This window comes from Anthonomus grandis, chromosome 6 (genome assembly GCF_022605725.1).
Source record: "Anthonomus grandis grandis chromosome 6, icAntGran1.3, whole genome shotgun sequence".
Taxonomy (NCBI): domain Eukaryota; kingdom Metazoa; phylum Arthropoda; class Insecta; order Coleoptera; family Curculionidae; genus Anthonomus; species Anthonomus grandis.
The window spans coordinates 5,217,771-5,234,461 of record NC_065551.1 but is presented as its reverse complement, the minus strand read 5'-3'; the positions used below and the strand labels follow the sequence as shown (position 1 = coordinate 5,234,461).

The 16,691-nt window shown below is 33.0% G+C and overlaps 1 protein-coding gene across 4 annotated transcripts in view; it reads right to left on the bottom strand.

Annotated features, from left to right (window-relative positions):
- LOC126737059 (1-phosphatidylinositol 4,5-bisphosphate phosphodiesterase) overlaps window positions 1-16,691 on the bottom strand; it is a 143,261-nt gene that overhangs the window by 20,386 nt on the left and 106,184 nt on the right. For all 4 annotated transcript variants that reach the window (XM_050441753.1, XM_050441751.1, XM_050441752.1 and 1 more), the window contains 2 exons: window positions 15,361-15,518; window positions 15,001-15,240 (listed from right to left, as the gene is read on the bottom strand). In XM_050441753.1, coding sequence (XP_050297710.1) covers window positions 15,001-15,240; window positions 15,361-15,518 — 398 coding nt within the window. The remainder of the gene's footprint in view (window positions 1-15,000; window positions 15,241-15,360; window positions 15,519-16,691) is intronic.

Here is a 16,691-nt window from a genome sequence, read left to right as displayed (position 1 = left end):
TTAAGCTGGATAAAGTCTTCTCCCCATAAATGGACTACTTTTGTAAGTAACCGCGTATCGTATATTCAGGAAAAATTATCTGCGGATTGCTGGGCTCACGTTAGGTCGGAAAATAATCCTGCTGACTGTGCAACCAGAGGTCTTCTTCCCTCCGAGTTACTTCACCTCGAAAAATGGTGGACCGGACCCGGTTTTCTAACATCCTGTCTCACTAAATGGGTTAACGATTCTTACACGTCTGACGATAATATGGACCTTGAAAAAAGGAAGATTGTATTATTAGCCTCAACTCCAGTGGTTGACTTATGGAATAATTTTATCTCAAGATTCTCCTCTTTATCCAAAATTATTCGTGTTTTTGCATATGTTTTACGCTTTTGTGCATATGTAAAAGCTCCAAAACTCTTTAACAATAAAGGTCATGTAACATTGGCAGAATTGGATAGAGCTCTCTTACTTTTAATCCGAGAAGTTCAGAAAGTTTCATTTGCGCAAGAAATGGCAGAACTTTCGAAATCCAATCCTAATCTAAGAGTATTACCGAAATATATTCGAAAGCTATCTCCCTTTTTAGATAAGGATGGTGTCCTCAGGGTGGGCGGACGATTGAAACACGCTTCACTTTCTTATAATCATAAACACCCCTGTCTATTGCCCAGTGATCATCGAATTACCTCTCTCATCATTGAACAAACTCACATTAAATATATGCACCCTGGTTTACAAACTACCCAATTCCTACTCAGTCAACGCTTTTGGATTCCTTCTTCAAGAAGAATTATTAAAAAGGTTTTGTCTTCCTGCATGCGTTGCTTTAGGTGTAACCCTTCATCACAAGTTCCTCTTATGGGTGATTTACTGTCCTTCAGAGTAAATCAAGTAAAGTGTTTCACCAAAAGTGGTGTGGATTTTGGAGGGCCATACTTAATCACTATGGGCAAGCATCGTGGCAGCAAAACTTGTAAGGCTTATATTTGCCTTTTTGTCTGCTTGTGCACAAAGGCTCTTCACCTGGAACTGGTTACAGAGCTATCAAGCGATGTCTTTCTGGCCGCATTAAGGCGCTTTGTTTCTCGCCGAGGTCGTGTCACAGACATGTTTAGCGATTGTGGGACGAATTTTGTGGGTGCGTCAAAAGAGTTGATGCAAAATATGCGTAATGCATCGATCCACGAAGGCATAGTGTGGCATTTCAACCCCCCTTCAGCCCCAAATTTTGGTGGAATTTGGGAAGCTGGAATTAAGGCCGTAAAGGGCCATCTACATCGCGTAGTTGGTTCGCACATCCTCACCTATGAGGAGTTTAATACTGTCTTGACCTCAATAGAGGCAATCCTAAACTCTCGACCTCTCTGTTCATTAAGTAGCGACCCTAATGACTTAAACCCTTTGACCCCTAGTCATTTTTTGAATTTTGAACCCTTAAATACCTTCGTTGAATCCGACCTAACAGAGATTAAATTGGGTCGTCTTTCGCGCTGGCAACTTATTCAACGTATCCACCAGGATTTTTGGAAGAGGTGGCATAATGAATATTTACACACCCTTAATCAGAGGTCGAAGTGGTTTGATACAAGTAAAGCCATTGAAGTTGATTCGTTGGTATTAATAAAGGAGGATAATGCTCCACCCCTTTCGTGGTTGTTGGGTCGTGTAATAGAATGTTTTCCAGGCAGGGATGGCATTACGCGTGTTGTAGCGGTAAAGACGCATAAGGGGATACTGCGCCGTCCTGTCTCGAAGTTATGTTTATTACCGAACAATTAGTTTTTCCTGCGGAAAATTTATATTTCGCGTTAGAATTCATGCTTTTTTTTATTTTTGCTCTTTTTTTTTTACTTAAAATGTGGGACATTTTAGGTGGGCGGTATGTTCCGCCAAAGCGGAATGGTTACTTATTTATATATATATTTTTTTCTTTATTGGGTCTTGTGTTTAAATATAATTAACATGAGCTTTATTAGTTTTAAATTCTAATCTTATTCTAATTACTTTCGCGGCCTTTTATCGCGTCATAGTGAGACAGCCTTATTCTTTGACCGAGAAGAGTCGCACGCATCACCAGGTAGTACTGCACCGAATTTTGATGCAGTCAAGAGAAGCGCATAAACCTTGAACAAAATAGGTTGCTCTCAATATACACACATATTTTTCGCGAGTGAATTCCAAAGACATTAAGTGCCGGCACGTCTTTAAGCAAAATAACCCTCCGGAGGTGAACCTGTGGGACAAGCAGTTTGAATTGGATAGAAAAAGAAGCGACAGCAAGGTAGGCCACCACTTTAATAGGGTTGTCTTAACCGTCGTAATATTTCATTCCACCTATAAAAATACAGTCCACTATTCTAATTTTACCCCCAACACGCACTGTATGTCAATATAATGTGTTATATGTCAAAATTTATTAATTGTATCCTAAATAAAGCTAAAAGACTAAATTTTAACAAAATCGGACCAATAGCAAAACAGAAAGTCATGTGTCTTGAAAACTCACATCTCTATGTCAAAAATCTATCAAAATTTATTAATTGCATCCTAAATAAACCCCAAATATTAAATTTCAACCTAATAGGATCAATAACAAAAGAGTTATAAAAATCACGTGTTATATGTGAAATATCAATCAAATTTATTAATTGCATCCTAAATAAACTTAAAATATCAAATTTTAATCAAATCGGATAAATAGAAAGAAAGTTTTGATAGTCATGTGACCTTAAAACTCAATATTTAAAAAATCTGTAAAAAATCAGTAATTTTATACTACATAAACCAACACCCACTTAAAGACAAGGCCTTAGTGCTTGGCGCGTGACGTCATCGATGTGGGCCACCGATTTTTAAAAACCAAGGGATTTCATATGCTAATATCTCAATATTTGGCTTATTTTGAAAAATGCTAGGAATAGAATAGAGTTCAGGAAACATTTAAAGGTATGTTTTAGTTCTGGTTAAATGTCAGGTTATATATTATGGTGTAATATTAAATGCAGACTGCCAACTCCCCTACATCTGCGCCAAAATTCAACATATGTATTTAGGTATTTATAATAATTTTTTTATACCACCTAAATACATACAGGGTGATTGATGGTTGATGGTACCTTAGACGTTTACGGAGAACGGAAAATATTTTTTTTTTGAAAATTTGGCAACATGGGTTTTAGCTGATGATCTAACGATTAAAAATATTTTTAGCGATGCAGCGTTGCCGCTTATACCAAAAAGTAGTAGCAACTTTGTTATTTTAAATGGAATACCCTGTATATTTTTTTATTTTCCGATCCGCTATCGCTTTATGATTGGTTCTGTATAAGGTGTTCCTATACCTATCTTTAGTGGTTTTCAAGAAATTAATTATTTTCGTTATTTTTTGACCAAAACTTAGCTCCAAATAAATTTGTATTACTACGGCACTGGAACAGAATAAAAACGCGCAGAACCTTGAAATTATAAACATAATTTATGGAAGTATTGTACATTATTTTTCACTATGAAAATTTGTTCTACTTTATACAGGGTTGCTCAAAATTAGTGATTTTACCGCTAGATACAATGGTAAAAAGTGCATTTTTTTAAATGGAACACCCTCTATATTTTAACATATTCTAAAAGGAAATTAAAATCCCTGTCTAAAGAGGTATTATATTCCTATATCGAAGTAGTTCGGTTTCGGAAATAAAAGCAATTTTCTGTAAAAAATCGGAATATTTTGACATATTTGCTTTAGTTGGCCATGAAAGGTCATGATGAAACAATGCTATGCTATTGATGTTTGACAGTGACATTTAGTTGATTAATAGTAAATACGCTTGGGTGTTTTTTTAAAATAGTGACCTAAAAATTCATTAAAATGGAAAGAAATAGTTATTCAAATGAAGTTTTGATAAAGTTTTACACAGTTTTATCAGAATTTATTTAGTTTATTGTATCAGTTTTACACTTGATAACGGTTGGAGATACTTACCAACCGAAACGTCGTGTTACATTAAATAAATAAGACAATGCAAGTTCGACAAGATGTTTTCACTATTTATTATTCATGGACAATGTGACAAAATTGTAGCAAGAACATGCAGAAAGTTCAATGAAATGTACCCGAATTTACAAAAAATGGATAAAAGAAAATTTGTGCGAATACAAAATAACTTTATACAATTTGGTTCACAACTTAAAAATGATACAAGTTTGCCCAAGCTTGTAACGTCTGATAAGGACAACATCGTGAATGTTTTAGCCTACTTTCACGCATATTCACAAGCTTCCATCCGGAGTGCAGCAGATGATTTAGGCCTAACTTATTATTCTGTGCAAAGAATTCTGAACGACAATAATACGCATCCCTTTAAATATTCAAAAGTTCATCAGCTGAAACCGGATGATTACCAACGTCGCACTCATATTGTGAGATACTTCTGACATGCACTCAAGAGGATACAAACTTTCTAAAAAAAATAATATGGACAGACGAAGCAAAGTTTTCTAGAGAAGGTATTTTTAATAGAAGAAATCAACATTTTTGGGCTAATCAAAATCCACACGCGGTTAAGGAAATGGGGGTGGCAAGAAAAATTTAGTTTTAATGTTTTTTGTTTACTAAAAGACAATCAAATAGCTTTTTTTATTTACGACGGGTCATTAAACTCCCATAAATACATTCAGATTTTGCGCTCAGTAGTAGTAGATGTTCTGGAAAATTTAACGCTTGAAGATTATCGCACTTGCTGGTTCCAATTGGATGGGGCACCTGCTCATTGCACTGAGGAGGTGACACGTGAGTTATTTGAGAAATTCGATGACCGCTGGTTTAGGCGTTTGGGACCATGAGACTGGCCTGCGAGATCACCTGATCTTACACCACTTGATTTTTACTTTTGGGGTAATTTGAAGCAAATGGTATACAAGACACCGGTAAACAGTAAACAGGGACTACGTCAACGAGTTATCAATTGCATTGGTCAACTAGATCCTTCTGAAATACAAGCAGCGACAACAAATGCTGTACAACGCAGGATTTTGAATTGCTTAGAAGTCAATGGCAATCATTTTGAAAATTTATTGTAAATTACTTATAATCTTGTATCATTTTTAAGTTGTGAACTAAATTGTATAAAGTTATTTTGTATTCGCACAAATTTTCTTTTATCCATTTTTTGTAAATTCGGGTACATTTCTTTGAACTTTCTGCATCTTCTTGCTACAATTTTGTCACATTGTCCATGAATAATAAATAGATTCATCAAAACTTCATTTGAATAACTATTTCTTTCCATTTTAATGAATTTTTAGGTCACTATTTAAAAAAAACACCCAAGCGTATTTACTATTAATCAACTAAATGTAACTGTCAAACATCAATAGCATAGCATTATTTCATCATGACCTTTCATGGCCAACTAAAGCAAATCTGTCAAAATATTCCGATTTTTACAGAAAAATGCTCTAATACCTCTTTAGACAGGGATTTTAATTTCCTTTTAGAATATGTTATCATATACAGGGTGTTGCATTTAAAAAAATTCACTTTTTACCATTTTTGTATCTAGCGGTAAAATCACTAATTTTGAGCAACCCTGTATAACGTAGAACAAATTTTCATAGTGAAAAATAATATACAATACTTCCATAAATTACGTTTATAATTTCAAGGTTCTGCGCGTTCCAGTGCCGTAGTAATACAAATTTATTTGGATCTATGTTTTCGTCAAAAAATAAAGAAAATAATTAATTTCTCGAAAACCACTAAAGATAGGTATAGGAACACCTTATACAGAACCAATCATAAAGTGATCGGAAAATAAAAAAATATACAGGGTATTCCATTTAAAATAACAAAGTTGCTACTACTTTTTGGTATAAGCGGCAACGCTGCATCGCTAAAAATATTTTTAATCGTTAGATCATCAGCTAAAACCCATGTTGCCAAATTTTCAAAAAAAACTTATTTTCCGTTCTCCGTAAACGTCTAAGGTACCATCAACCATCAATCACCCCGTATATTGACTTTAAAAGCTTAAAAAGTTTATCATACTCCAGTTCATGTAATTTTTTAATTGCAGAAAAAGAAGCACATTTTTTCTTCGAAGTGTCAAAATCAGGAAAATAAAATTTTTGGTCTGGTTTAGAGTTAAGCCAATTATTAAATACACATTTAAGTAAGTGAACTATGTCAAATAGGTAAAATAATGGTCTCTGATTATCTATGGGATGAGGATAAACAATGCTAAGTTGGTCTGCAGTTGAAAAATGACTCATGGCTTTCCCGTTAGTGGCATTATTATCACTTGTAACACAAAAAACTATGTACCCAATCTCCCCTAAATTTTCAACAATTGTCTTAATAAAATTATGAAGTATGTCTGATGTAATTTTGGAGATGGGAGCTATGTGAACTACTTCCTTAAAGCTGGAACACACACTTGTAATCATAAAAGTAAATGCCGAGGAAGCTAGAGACTTATTATTGACTGATGTTCCAGTGATATTACCGCCTTTATAGTCCATGTAAGGATCAATATGAATTTCATCAAAAAGTAGTGTCACAAATCTCTCATGATCCTTTAGTAAACTAAACATATTTTGAGCATAAGTTAAAAACATTTTTTTCTTCATCTATGTGGGGATCAGTCATGTGTTTGTTACAAATACCCATTATAGTTTGAGGATGTGGTAAAATTAGGGATCCATAATTTCTTAAATACTTGTACACATGACTAATAGTATAGATTATAGAAGTCAAAATTATTGGACTACTTGAATATCTGTACCTTTCCTTTGTAGTTGAAAGCAAAGCTAAATAAAATCTAATCAAAAATATAATGGTTTTTGGTTGTATACAAAATTTCTCAAGTACGGCTGTGTTGATTGTTCTCCGTATAAAATCACGAATATTCCAGTACACAGTGAAGTTATTTTAGTGTAAGTTGAAACCCAAATTAGTAGTGGCTTCTTGTTAGTGTTTTTCATATTTTGCATGCGGGAAATCCCTTTAATTATACGTCAATTGTTAAAGTAAGTTAAACAAAGGGTATTCATTCCAAGCATACACGCAAATTTGCGAAATTCTTTTTTGATTGGGATAGTATTCCTGAACAAATAAAATGAGCTCCGAGGATCTGACAAACAAACAACTTCTAGATTTGCTTACACAAAACATGCAGACTGTGAAAGCTGAAATTATCCAAGATTTGGGAACAAAGTTAAACGAAACAATACAAACTGTAAAAAATCTCGAAACTGAGAACAAAATTCTTAAAAAGCGTATTGAGGAATTGGAATATGAGTCACGATCAAATAATCTAATACTATTTGGCATACAGCAAACCATTAACGAAAATCTAAAATCTGTGGTTAGTGACTTCTCATCCTCCCTACTTCAAGTTAGTATTGGCTCTCAAGATATCGATGAGGCATATCGCATTGGACAGAAGGCAAGTGGTAAGATCAGACCAATTTTAATTAAATTTCTAGCCAGCCATGTTGCCCGTGATGCACGGAAAAATGCTTATAAATTAAAAGATAGTCAATACGCCCTCTCGGAAGACTTGCCTAACGAACTCCTTCAACTGAAAAAGAAATTACTTTTCTATAAAAAATCAGCACAGAGTCAGGGACATTCAGTAAAACTAAGAAAAGACCATTTAGTAATAGATAACAAAAACTGGTATTTAGATGACCTGCTAAAACTCGCACCACAAACTCCGGGAACATCAAGTAGCAGCGAATCCCTTAACTCAACACTTGTGAATAGTAGACCCACTTTTCCTATCACATCTTCAGATGGAAATAATGCTCCGGTCCAACAGCTATTACCCCCGCCTAAACCAGTAAATAAGAGATACAACTTTCGTTCAAAAAACTAAAGCAGCCCAACAGGTTTGAGAATAACACACCAACACCAACATGTTATTATCAGAATGTACGTGGACTTAAAACAAAATTCGACACTTTTTTTTCTTCAATAAGTGATTGTGAATATGACCTTGTAGCATTAACAGAGACTTGGCTTAGTGAGGACATAAATTGCTGCGAACTGTTCCCAGCAGAATACGAGGTGCGGAGAAAAGATCGCGATTTCCGTCGCGTAAATCTGAGTCGTGGAGGTGGAGTACTATTGGCAGTTAAAAATCCCATTACTTGTTTAACAGTTGATACTTCACATATCTCAGATCTATTTCCGAATATAGACTTTCTTGTTTGTAAATGTTCGATTTCTTATAAATCATTGTTTGTTCTTGTTCTATATGTGCCACCTTCAGTAACAGACGATGATTTTGAACTTTTTTTTGAAACATTGTTACAAATTGATATATGTGACCAGTTCCTTATTGTGGGTGATTTTAATGTACCTAGGTATATTAATGATGTGTGCGATAGAAAATCCGTTGCTGTTAATGTTTTTTTGCAATATTTTGAACTTAAACAATGTAATAATGTTCTAAACCAATCAAATAGATTATTGGATTTAGTTTGTTGCAACTTTGAATGCCAAGTCGCAAGGGATAATTTACCTTTAATAGCTGAGGACGTATACCATCCAGCTCTGGTCATTAATGATATGAGTTTGTGTAAAGCTAATGTAGCATTTAAGGAACGTACTAATCAAAAATCATTTAACTTTAAAAAAGCAAATTTTCCTACTCTTTATACTGATATACTTAACACCAATTGGAATTTTCTAAACAATATTGGTGATGTTAATCTAGCGATAAAAGAATATAACGACACACTCTTTAAAATTTTTGATAAACACGTTCCCCTACGCGTAATTTACAAACACCAATATCCATGTTGGTATACCAGCGAAATTATTAAAAATATTAAATATAAAGCTAAGATGCACAAAAAATTTAAGTTGACGAATATATTGTTTTACAGAGAGGAGTTTTGTAGGATCAGAACGGTAGTGAAAATGCAACTAAAAACAGCCTATAAGTCTTATATAACAAGTTCTGAGGAAAATATTTTAACTGACTCTAGCGAGATCCTCGCTGCTATCGCTTCGCTGAAAAATAAATTCACGGCTGGCCCGGACGGCATCCCAGCATTTTTAATTAAAGATTGTCGATATGCTATGGTACGCTCGTTGGAAATCTTATTTAATCTCTGTTTAAACAAAAAAGAATATCCTATGACATGGAAAGAAGCACGAGTTTGTCCTGTCTTTAAGGGTGGTGATCGTGAGCATATCGAAAACTATAGACCAATTTCTATTTTGTGTAACTTTTCAAAGGTTTTTGAAAAAATACTTTATTTACGAATCCAGTTTTTTGTCTCTAATAAATTGTCTCTACATCAGCATGGCTTTTTACCGGGAAGGTCCACTGTTACAAACTTAACAATTGTCACTCAATTTATTGCGAATGCCTTGGATAGCCAGAGCCAAGTTGATGTAATTTATCTAGATTTTTCAAAGGCTTTTGATCGCTTGGATCATAATATACTCTTAAATAAACTTCATAGTTTTGGTTTTCTATCGGATTCCTTGATCCTTTTTAAGAGCTATCTCTTAAATAGAAAGCAATATGTCTGTCAACGGGGTTTCTGTTCCTATAAATATACTGCGTCATCGGGGGTTCCCCAAGGGTCAAATTTAGGTCCATTATTCTTTCTCTTATTTATCAATGACTTAAGTGATAAACTAGATCAACAAAAGCTCTTATTTGCTCTAAAAATGATCTAAAAATCTATTCTTCTGTAACCAATACTACTGATTGCATGTCTTTGCAAAACGATTTGAGGTGTGTAAGTCTGTGGTGTGATGAAAACAGGTTAAATCTAAATGTGTCTAAGTGTAAGGTGGTGTCCTTTTCTAGAAGGAAAAATGTAATCGATTCGATTACACCCTTTCCACAAAACTTGCTCGATGTTCATTAATCAGTGATTTGGGTGTGGTGTTTGATAATAAGCTTACCTTTGTGAACCAGATAGATAATATATCAAACAGTGCTAGTAGAGTCTTTGGATTTATTGTGCGAAACTGTCGGGGTTTCAGTAACATAGAAGCCTTAAAAAACTTATATTTTGCTCTTTTACGTTCTAAATTGGAATATGCTTCTATAGTGTAGAACCCTTACTACCAGGTTCATAAATATTCTATCGAAAAAATACAGAGAAAATTTTTAAAGTATCTTTCCTTTAAGGCTGACGGATTTTATCCTCCTCAGGGAATCTCTTACGAAACTCTCCTAACTCGCTTTTCCGTGGAACCTCTTGAAATTAGAAGAAATAGATCGTCGGTCTTGTTGGTGCATAAGATATTGCATGGGAAAGTTGATTGTCCTGAGCTGCTAGAGAATCTAAATTTTTCTGTGCCGCGTCTCAACTCAAGAAACACAAACTTATTTTATTGCCCAGGGGCCAGGACAAATGTAATGTTAAGTTCACCCTTATACGCAATGTCAGACAATTCAAACAAAATAACGCCATTCTGTGATATATTTGTTTGCTCACGTAATAATTTAATTGAAGTTTTTACAGAGTTGTTTACTACTTCTTAATGAACTTATATTCGCGACTTGGTATTCTAAAGTTTACGTATCGCATTTGTTATGGTACTCTATTTAGTATGCTTAGCTGATTTATATTTCGGGTTGAAATGATATTTTTGTTTTTTTTTTCTCTTTCCTCTCTCTCTGAAATTCTTGTTTTTTTTTTTCTTTTTTTCTCTTAAAATAATTTTTTAGGTACTTATAAGCTATTTAGACTTAGTTTATCTTTATATTTTGAACATTTATAATGACATATATTGCCCATTAAATGGATATACTGTTGGGCTGTACTGCTTTAAATAAAATAAATAATAATATAAAATAAAATCTAACGCACGCACTATTTTGTTGTCTTCAATGTTTTCAAAACTTTTTAGTATGTTTGACACAAACTCGAACACACATTTCATTTTATTTATGTCATTTGATGGTTTGACATGATCGAGAATAGTATTGCCAAGGGAATTGGTAGCAGTCTAGGTAGTATTTGGATTTAAGTCACAGTCGGGGTTGTCATTATTGGTAACATTTTCCTCCAAAGGCAGGGTAATAATAGTTAGGTCAATTGCTTCAAGTATTGCATATAAATCATCTAAACTATGGGAAGTATATGGAGTTTTAAATTTTGATGTTAAAACACAAACTGGCTCGCTATATAAAAAGTTTCAACATTAAAATTAAAATTAAAAACAATTTCTCAATTAATGCATGGACCAGGTGTGTATTCAATTTTAAAAATTGTTAGCTTTTTGCTGTCTTGAGACTCGCTGTGAGCAGTAAACCAATCTTTCGGTAGTTTAAAAGCAGAAAATTTTTCAATAAACTCTTCAAAACTGTCAAAATTATTTTGTTTCTCATGCTCGCCAAAGTCAATTTTGCTTAATTCAAGGGCTTTTGCTAAATTCAACTCGTCAATATTTTTAAACCTTTCATCTTTACTTGGCCGTATTTTTATAGTTTTTGACAAATAACTAGGGCAATTTAAAAAATAGATGGTGTACAGTCTTCTTTTAGCAGTGGTTTTAGTAATTCTATTGTAAAAATTTTACCTGCGTTGGAATCTTGAACTTGAGTACTCTTTATTATACTTCCTTCAGGAAAATGAGCTTCACATACTTTGGTGTTGTTTGTGGGCTCAAAGTCATCTCTGTTTATGGCTTTTACCCATTTTCGCCTCAGATTTATATCCTTAGGAAAACCGAAGACATGCACTTTAGGTCCGTTTTTATAGTTTCCGTTACAACCCGGAACACAACACTTTTGAAGCATATTTACACTTTGGTATTAACTAGCCGAACTAGGAGAAAAACATTAAATTAAACACGAACCAAAGTATTAAAGTCTGATAATTATAAACAAATAAAACCGCGGCGCGCCGGAGAACCGGTTTTTTCGAGGATTTTTCTAGTCTGAAAATACATTTTGTGATTTAAAAGTACGCGAAGAGTTTACATAAATATAACATACACGTTTCGCGGAAATAAACAGTTCCGATTTTAGAAAAAACACAAAAATGAGCTAATGTTTACTGCGGATCTCGTTAGAAATACCGGCAACCACAGAACATAAATATAAACAACCTAACCTCTCGTTTCATCAGGCACAACTAGTAGATGCGCCGTTGCCAGATTTATATAGAAAGAACTCCTATTGGCAAGTAACAAGGCATTAGATAAATGATAAAATTTGAAAAAATGAAAGTTTAAATTATAAAAAGAGAAATAAGGATGCACTCTTTTTTTTAACTAAATTGTAAAGTAAGAGCAGTTAAAGATATAGATTTCCTTATTTTAAGATAGTAATAGAGCATCCTAACGTTCACGGCAATCTGCAAAGTCTGGCAGCGTTGCAGGCAACCTTCCGTGGACGAACAACGGCAGCGTCAACAGCTGAATTCACCTGAAAATCAACCCGAAGTGCATGGCCCAAACGCGTGACGTCACGAGCAAAATTTTTTGGAGCGCTTTGTCCTTTTGTAGAGGTGTTATTGCATAAACCCGAAATATCAAATTTCAATCAAATAGGAAGAAATTTTTAATAGTCACGTGACCTTAAAATTCAATATTTTAAAAATTTGTAAAAAATCAATAATTGTAGACTAAATAAACCTCAAATACCAAAATCCAATCCGATCAGACCAATAACAAAAAAGTTATGATGATCACGTTACTCTAAAATCCATAATTTTTATAATTAATGAATTGTGTCCTAAACAAATCTCAAATAATTTTCATAATTTTTTCCAATATCCTAAAACTAAACCATATTTTAATTTGAATAGATCAATACGATCCACGGTGTATAAATCCCATTATTTTTAACTGAATAAAATCCGCCACTTTTTCTTTGAGCCACCCGGTTTGGCCTTCAATTGTTTGGCAAGAAAAAAGGACTTTTATGTAAGACGTCAAGACTTTGCCGAATTTTCCTGGCCGCAATACACAATTTCTCTAATTGATATGCACATATTGGGAAAATTCAAAGCTTTAGAAATTAGCCACTAGCATTTGCACCCATTTTAAGCCTCTAATTTTCAAAATACAAAAGTAAACAAAACAATTTCCGCCATTAATTGTCCACCACGCGGGAAACGTCATCGAGCCATAGCCTTGTTGACACGCGTATACTCCCTATACTTTTACATTGTGTGCCGCACCACTTACTTATTGTACCGGCGCAACCGGTGAATTCTGAAAAGCGCCCTACATGTAAATCCTATTACCGGTCGTTGCTAAGCCATACCTGTATATTTTTAAAACTATAAATGAGTTGAAAATGTGGAATTTGCATCAGATAGATAGAAAAATTAATTTTAATCGTGTTTAATGTTTGTGGTAGTATACAGGGATATTAGAATTAACGTTTAATAGCGTTTAACACTTTTTTTCATACGATACACTAATGAAAACAAAAAATGTTTAGACGTGTAATTTTTTTTCGAAATGAGCTTTATTACAATTTAATTAAAAAATTCCACAACTTTTTATTCGCAGCCTGTCAATACGCGGGTGCATGTGAAAAAGGTGTTATGTCATTTTTTTGTCAAAACTGGTTTATGTCAGAAGCCGAATTTAAAAACCCTCCTTTACGTATGGGAGTAACGAACTAAGTCATTATACACGCGTAAGCCAATTTTTTTTCAATGTGTCTAACGAGATAAGTTACACTTTTATCGTGTAAAATGCTCTATGTCAGACATACTACAAATGCCTTTTAGTTTTTTTGCAATCACGCGTGAAAAGGGATTTAAGTCAAACATATGGCTTATTTCACAGCAAAATATTTGACACAAAATTAAATGCTTTTAAGTTGAAGAAACAGTTCATTGCTTGAATTAGAGTTTAAAGTTAAGGTAAGTAAAACTCTTTAAGTCGTCTTCCAATATTTAATAAATTTAGAAAAATTTATATATATTCTCTACATGTTTCGAGAGTGTAAACTCTCATCTTCAGGAGAATAACTACAAAAGTAATGGTCTTAAACTAATATAAGTACAAACGCAAAATGATGGAAACTTACCCTTGCACTGACATTTTCGCAATAATGCCACACCTTATGTTAAACCATATAGATTACCTTTTTCACAAAAAGATAAAATACATAAAAAAGTAACTAAAATGTGCCAAGATGGTATAGTTGAAAGGGCACAAAGTGAATGGAATTCTCCAGTTTTATTGGTTCCAAAAATAGAAACTGAAGATGAGAGTTTACACTCTCGAAACATATGTAGAGAATATATATAAATTTTTCTAAATTTATTAAATATTGGAGGACGACTTAAATAGTTTTACTTACCTTAAATGCTTTTGTTGGCACATTCGTTAATTAAAATAATATTTCCAATCCTTTGTTTTTTTTTATTGTGTAAAAAGAGTTATGTCAAAATTTTAAGAAATCTAAATGTTGTAAGTCAAAAAAAATGTAAATACTATTTTATATCAAACACTAGAAAAGTATATTTACTTTACAATAAAAATGCTCCTTTTATTCTACTTGATTCTAAGCAAAAAAAAAATATATGTTTAAAGTTTTAGTCACAGCCCAAAATAACACTTCAAGTGCGAATTACTGAAATTCGTTATTTTTGACATACAATTTTTTCCCCATGCACCCGCGAATAATTAATAATATAAGCACACCATAAAGAAAACCACACCAAAAACCAATTTCATGAGTCAAATATGTAATTTCTTATTGTTTTTATTTGTAATTTACAATAATAACTAAATGCTTTGTATTGATACGTATTATTATTACCAAATAGAAATATATTAGACATTATGGCAAAACCAAGAATTATTAACGGTGGGTGCCTGGTGCCAAATTGTCTTAATGTTTATTATGAAAAAATTATGTCAACAAAAATCTTTTTAATGTTTCTTTATATTTAGTAATAATTGGTTTGAAAATTTACTATTAATTAATGTTGACGATAAAGATTTTACTTAACCAATTACTTTTAAAGTACTGAAGTGCTTAAATTGCAAAAAAAACACATCTCTTTACGTACCTTTTTATCTGATAAAAATTGACCAGCAATGACTTCAACGGAACACTGTGCAGCGATCACACCATCTACAGGACTTTCAGCAAAAGGATCGAATGTCCTATCGGTCCTTCTCATAAAATCGGGTTTTAAAAGGTATCCACAATTTCCATTATATTCAAACTTGCCCTGGTTTAGCTGCATGGGCAAATCGGACGTTTGGAAATTTAGTGATACCATTTGGCACCCGGCATTCCAAAATACCTAAAACAATCATGTAGGATTTTAAACTCTGAAAGGATTTTTGGAGTACAATTAATCAATTACTAAGCAGCAAAAAATATATATGACAGAATAAGATAAGAAGAAGTTATGTTTTCTTACTTGAGGCATATAGTTTGAAGAGTTTGCCCTGGCACCACTAGGATAAATCCTGGACATCTGCCTCTTGTTGTAGTTTACAAACTCAATTGCTTGTGTTTTCAGTAAACCAAGACCCACTGGTTCGGAGAAACTTGACATGTTGTGATGAATTCTTTTCTCTATGATAAATATGACATTATAAACTTTTTTAAAGGGTATCCTTAATTTTGTATATTTGATGCAAATGTTTAAAAATGTTTTTTTTTTGTTTTTACAGTTTAATAATAAAACATCATCTGATCATTTGATATTATTATGCCATTGAAACAAAATGTGAGAAAAATAATTTTCTATGCAAAACATTATTTTACTATCAAACAGTGTTTATTACTTATAAACAGAGAGTTTATTACTTATAAATATACTATTAGTTTATTTATTGGAAATATATAATAAAAGTTAAAACATATGCGATTGCAAATACCCGTAGAACTAATAGAGAAGGGTGATAAACTAAAACTTCATCATTAGGGATATCTGAGGGACTGGATAAACTGTCTAATCTTTGCACACCCAAGTTTAGTAATTCATTTTGCTATAGATTTATTACATGTTTTCTGCCTTAAGTATATAATATGCTGCCATTTTCTATTAAAAAGCTGGTTACAAAAGGTGATTCCAAGACTAGAACACCAATAAAATTATTCATTCTGCAAAACAAAACAGCATTTGTATTTTTTTTTAATTTAAATTTTAACATGTTTTATATTTTTGTTCTTTTGAACATTACATTATTTAATGTCCACTTTTTCGTTTCTCTGTTGGCTCCTCTGTCCTCTGGCCAACTTTGTTCATCTTGCCATGCGCGTCATTTCGTAAACAGAGAGTGAATTCCTGCACACAAATTGATTATCAATTTAGGCTCGATCACTCTCCTCAAAACAAAAAATAAGTAGATATACAGTGTGGCCCAAATTGAGTGTACATGTATGGGTATCTTGGAAACTATAAGAGATAGAAAATTGGTTAAATGGGGAAAGTTGTAGGACATTTAGTTACCAATTTAGTGCCGCTTTCAGAACGATTTTATCTTTTTCCGATTTTGAAATATTTGGAAAAAATCAAAAAGTTGCATTTTTGAAAAAGGGCTGTTTTTTTTATTTCAACGTATTTTCAAAATCTGTAAAAACATTATTAGGACAACTTTTTAAGGACAACGCATACCTGGAATCAGTTTTTGTTTTCGATCTTTCGGTTCTGAGATTCCATCCTCAACTTCTAGTTTTCTTATGGCGGTGATTTTGTTTTTTTGCTAAATTAAAAAGATCTTTTTTTCCATTTAAAATGATGTT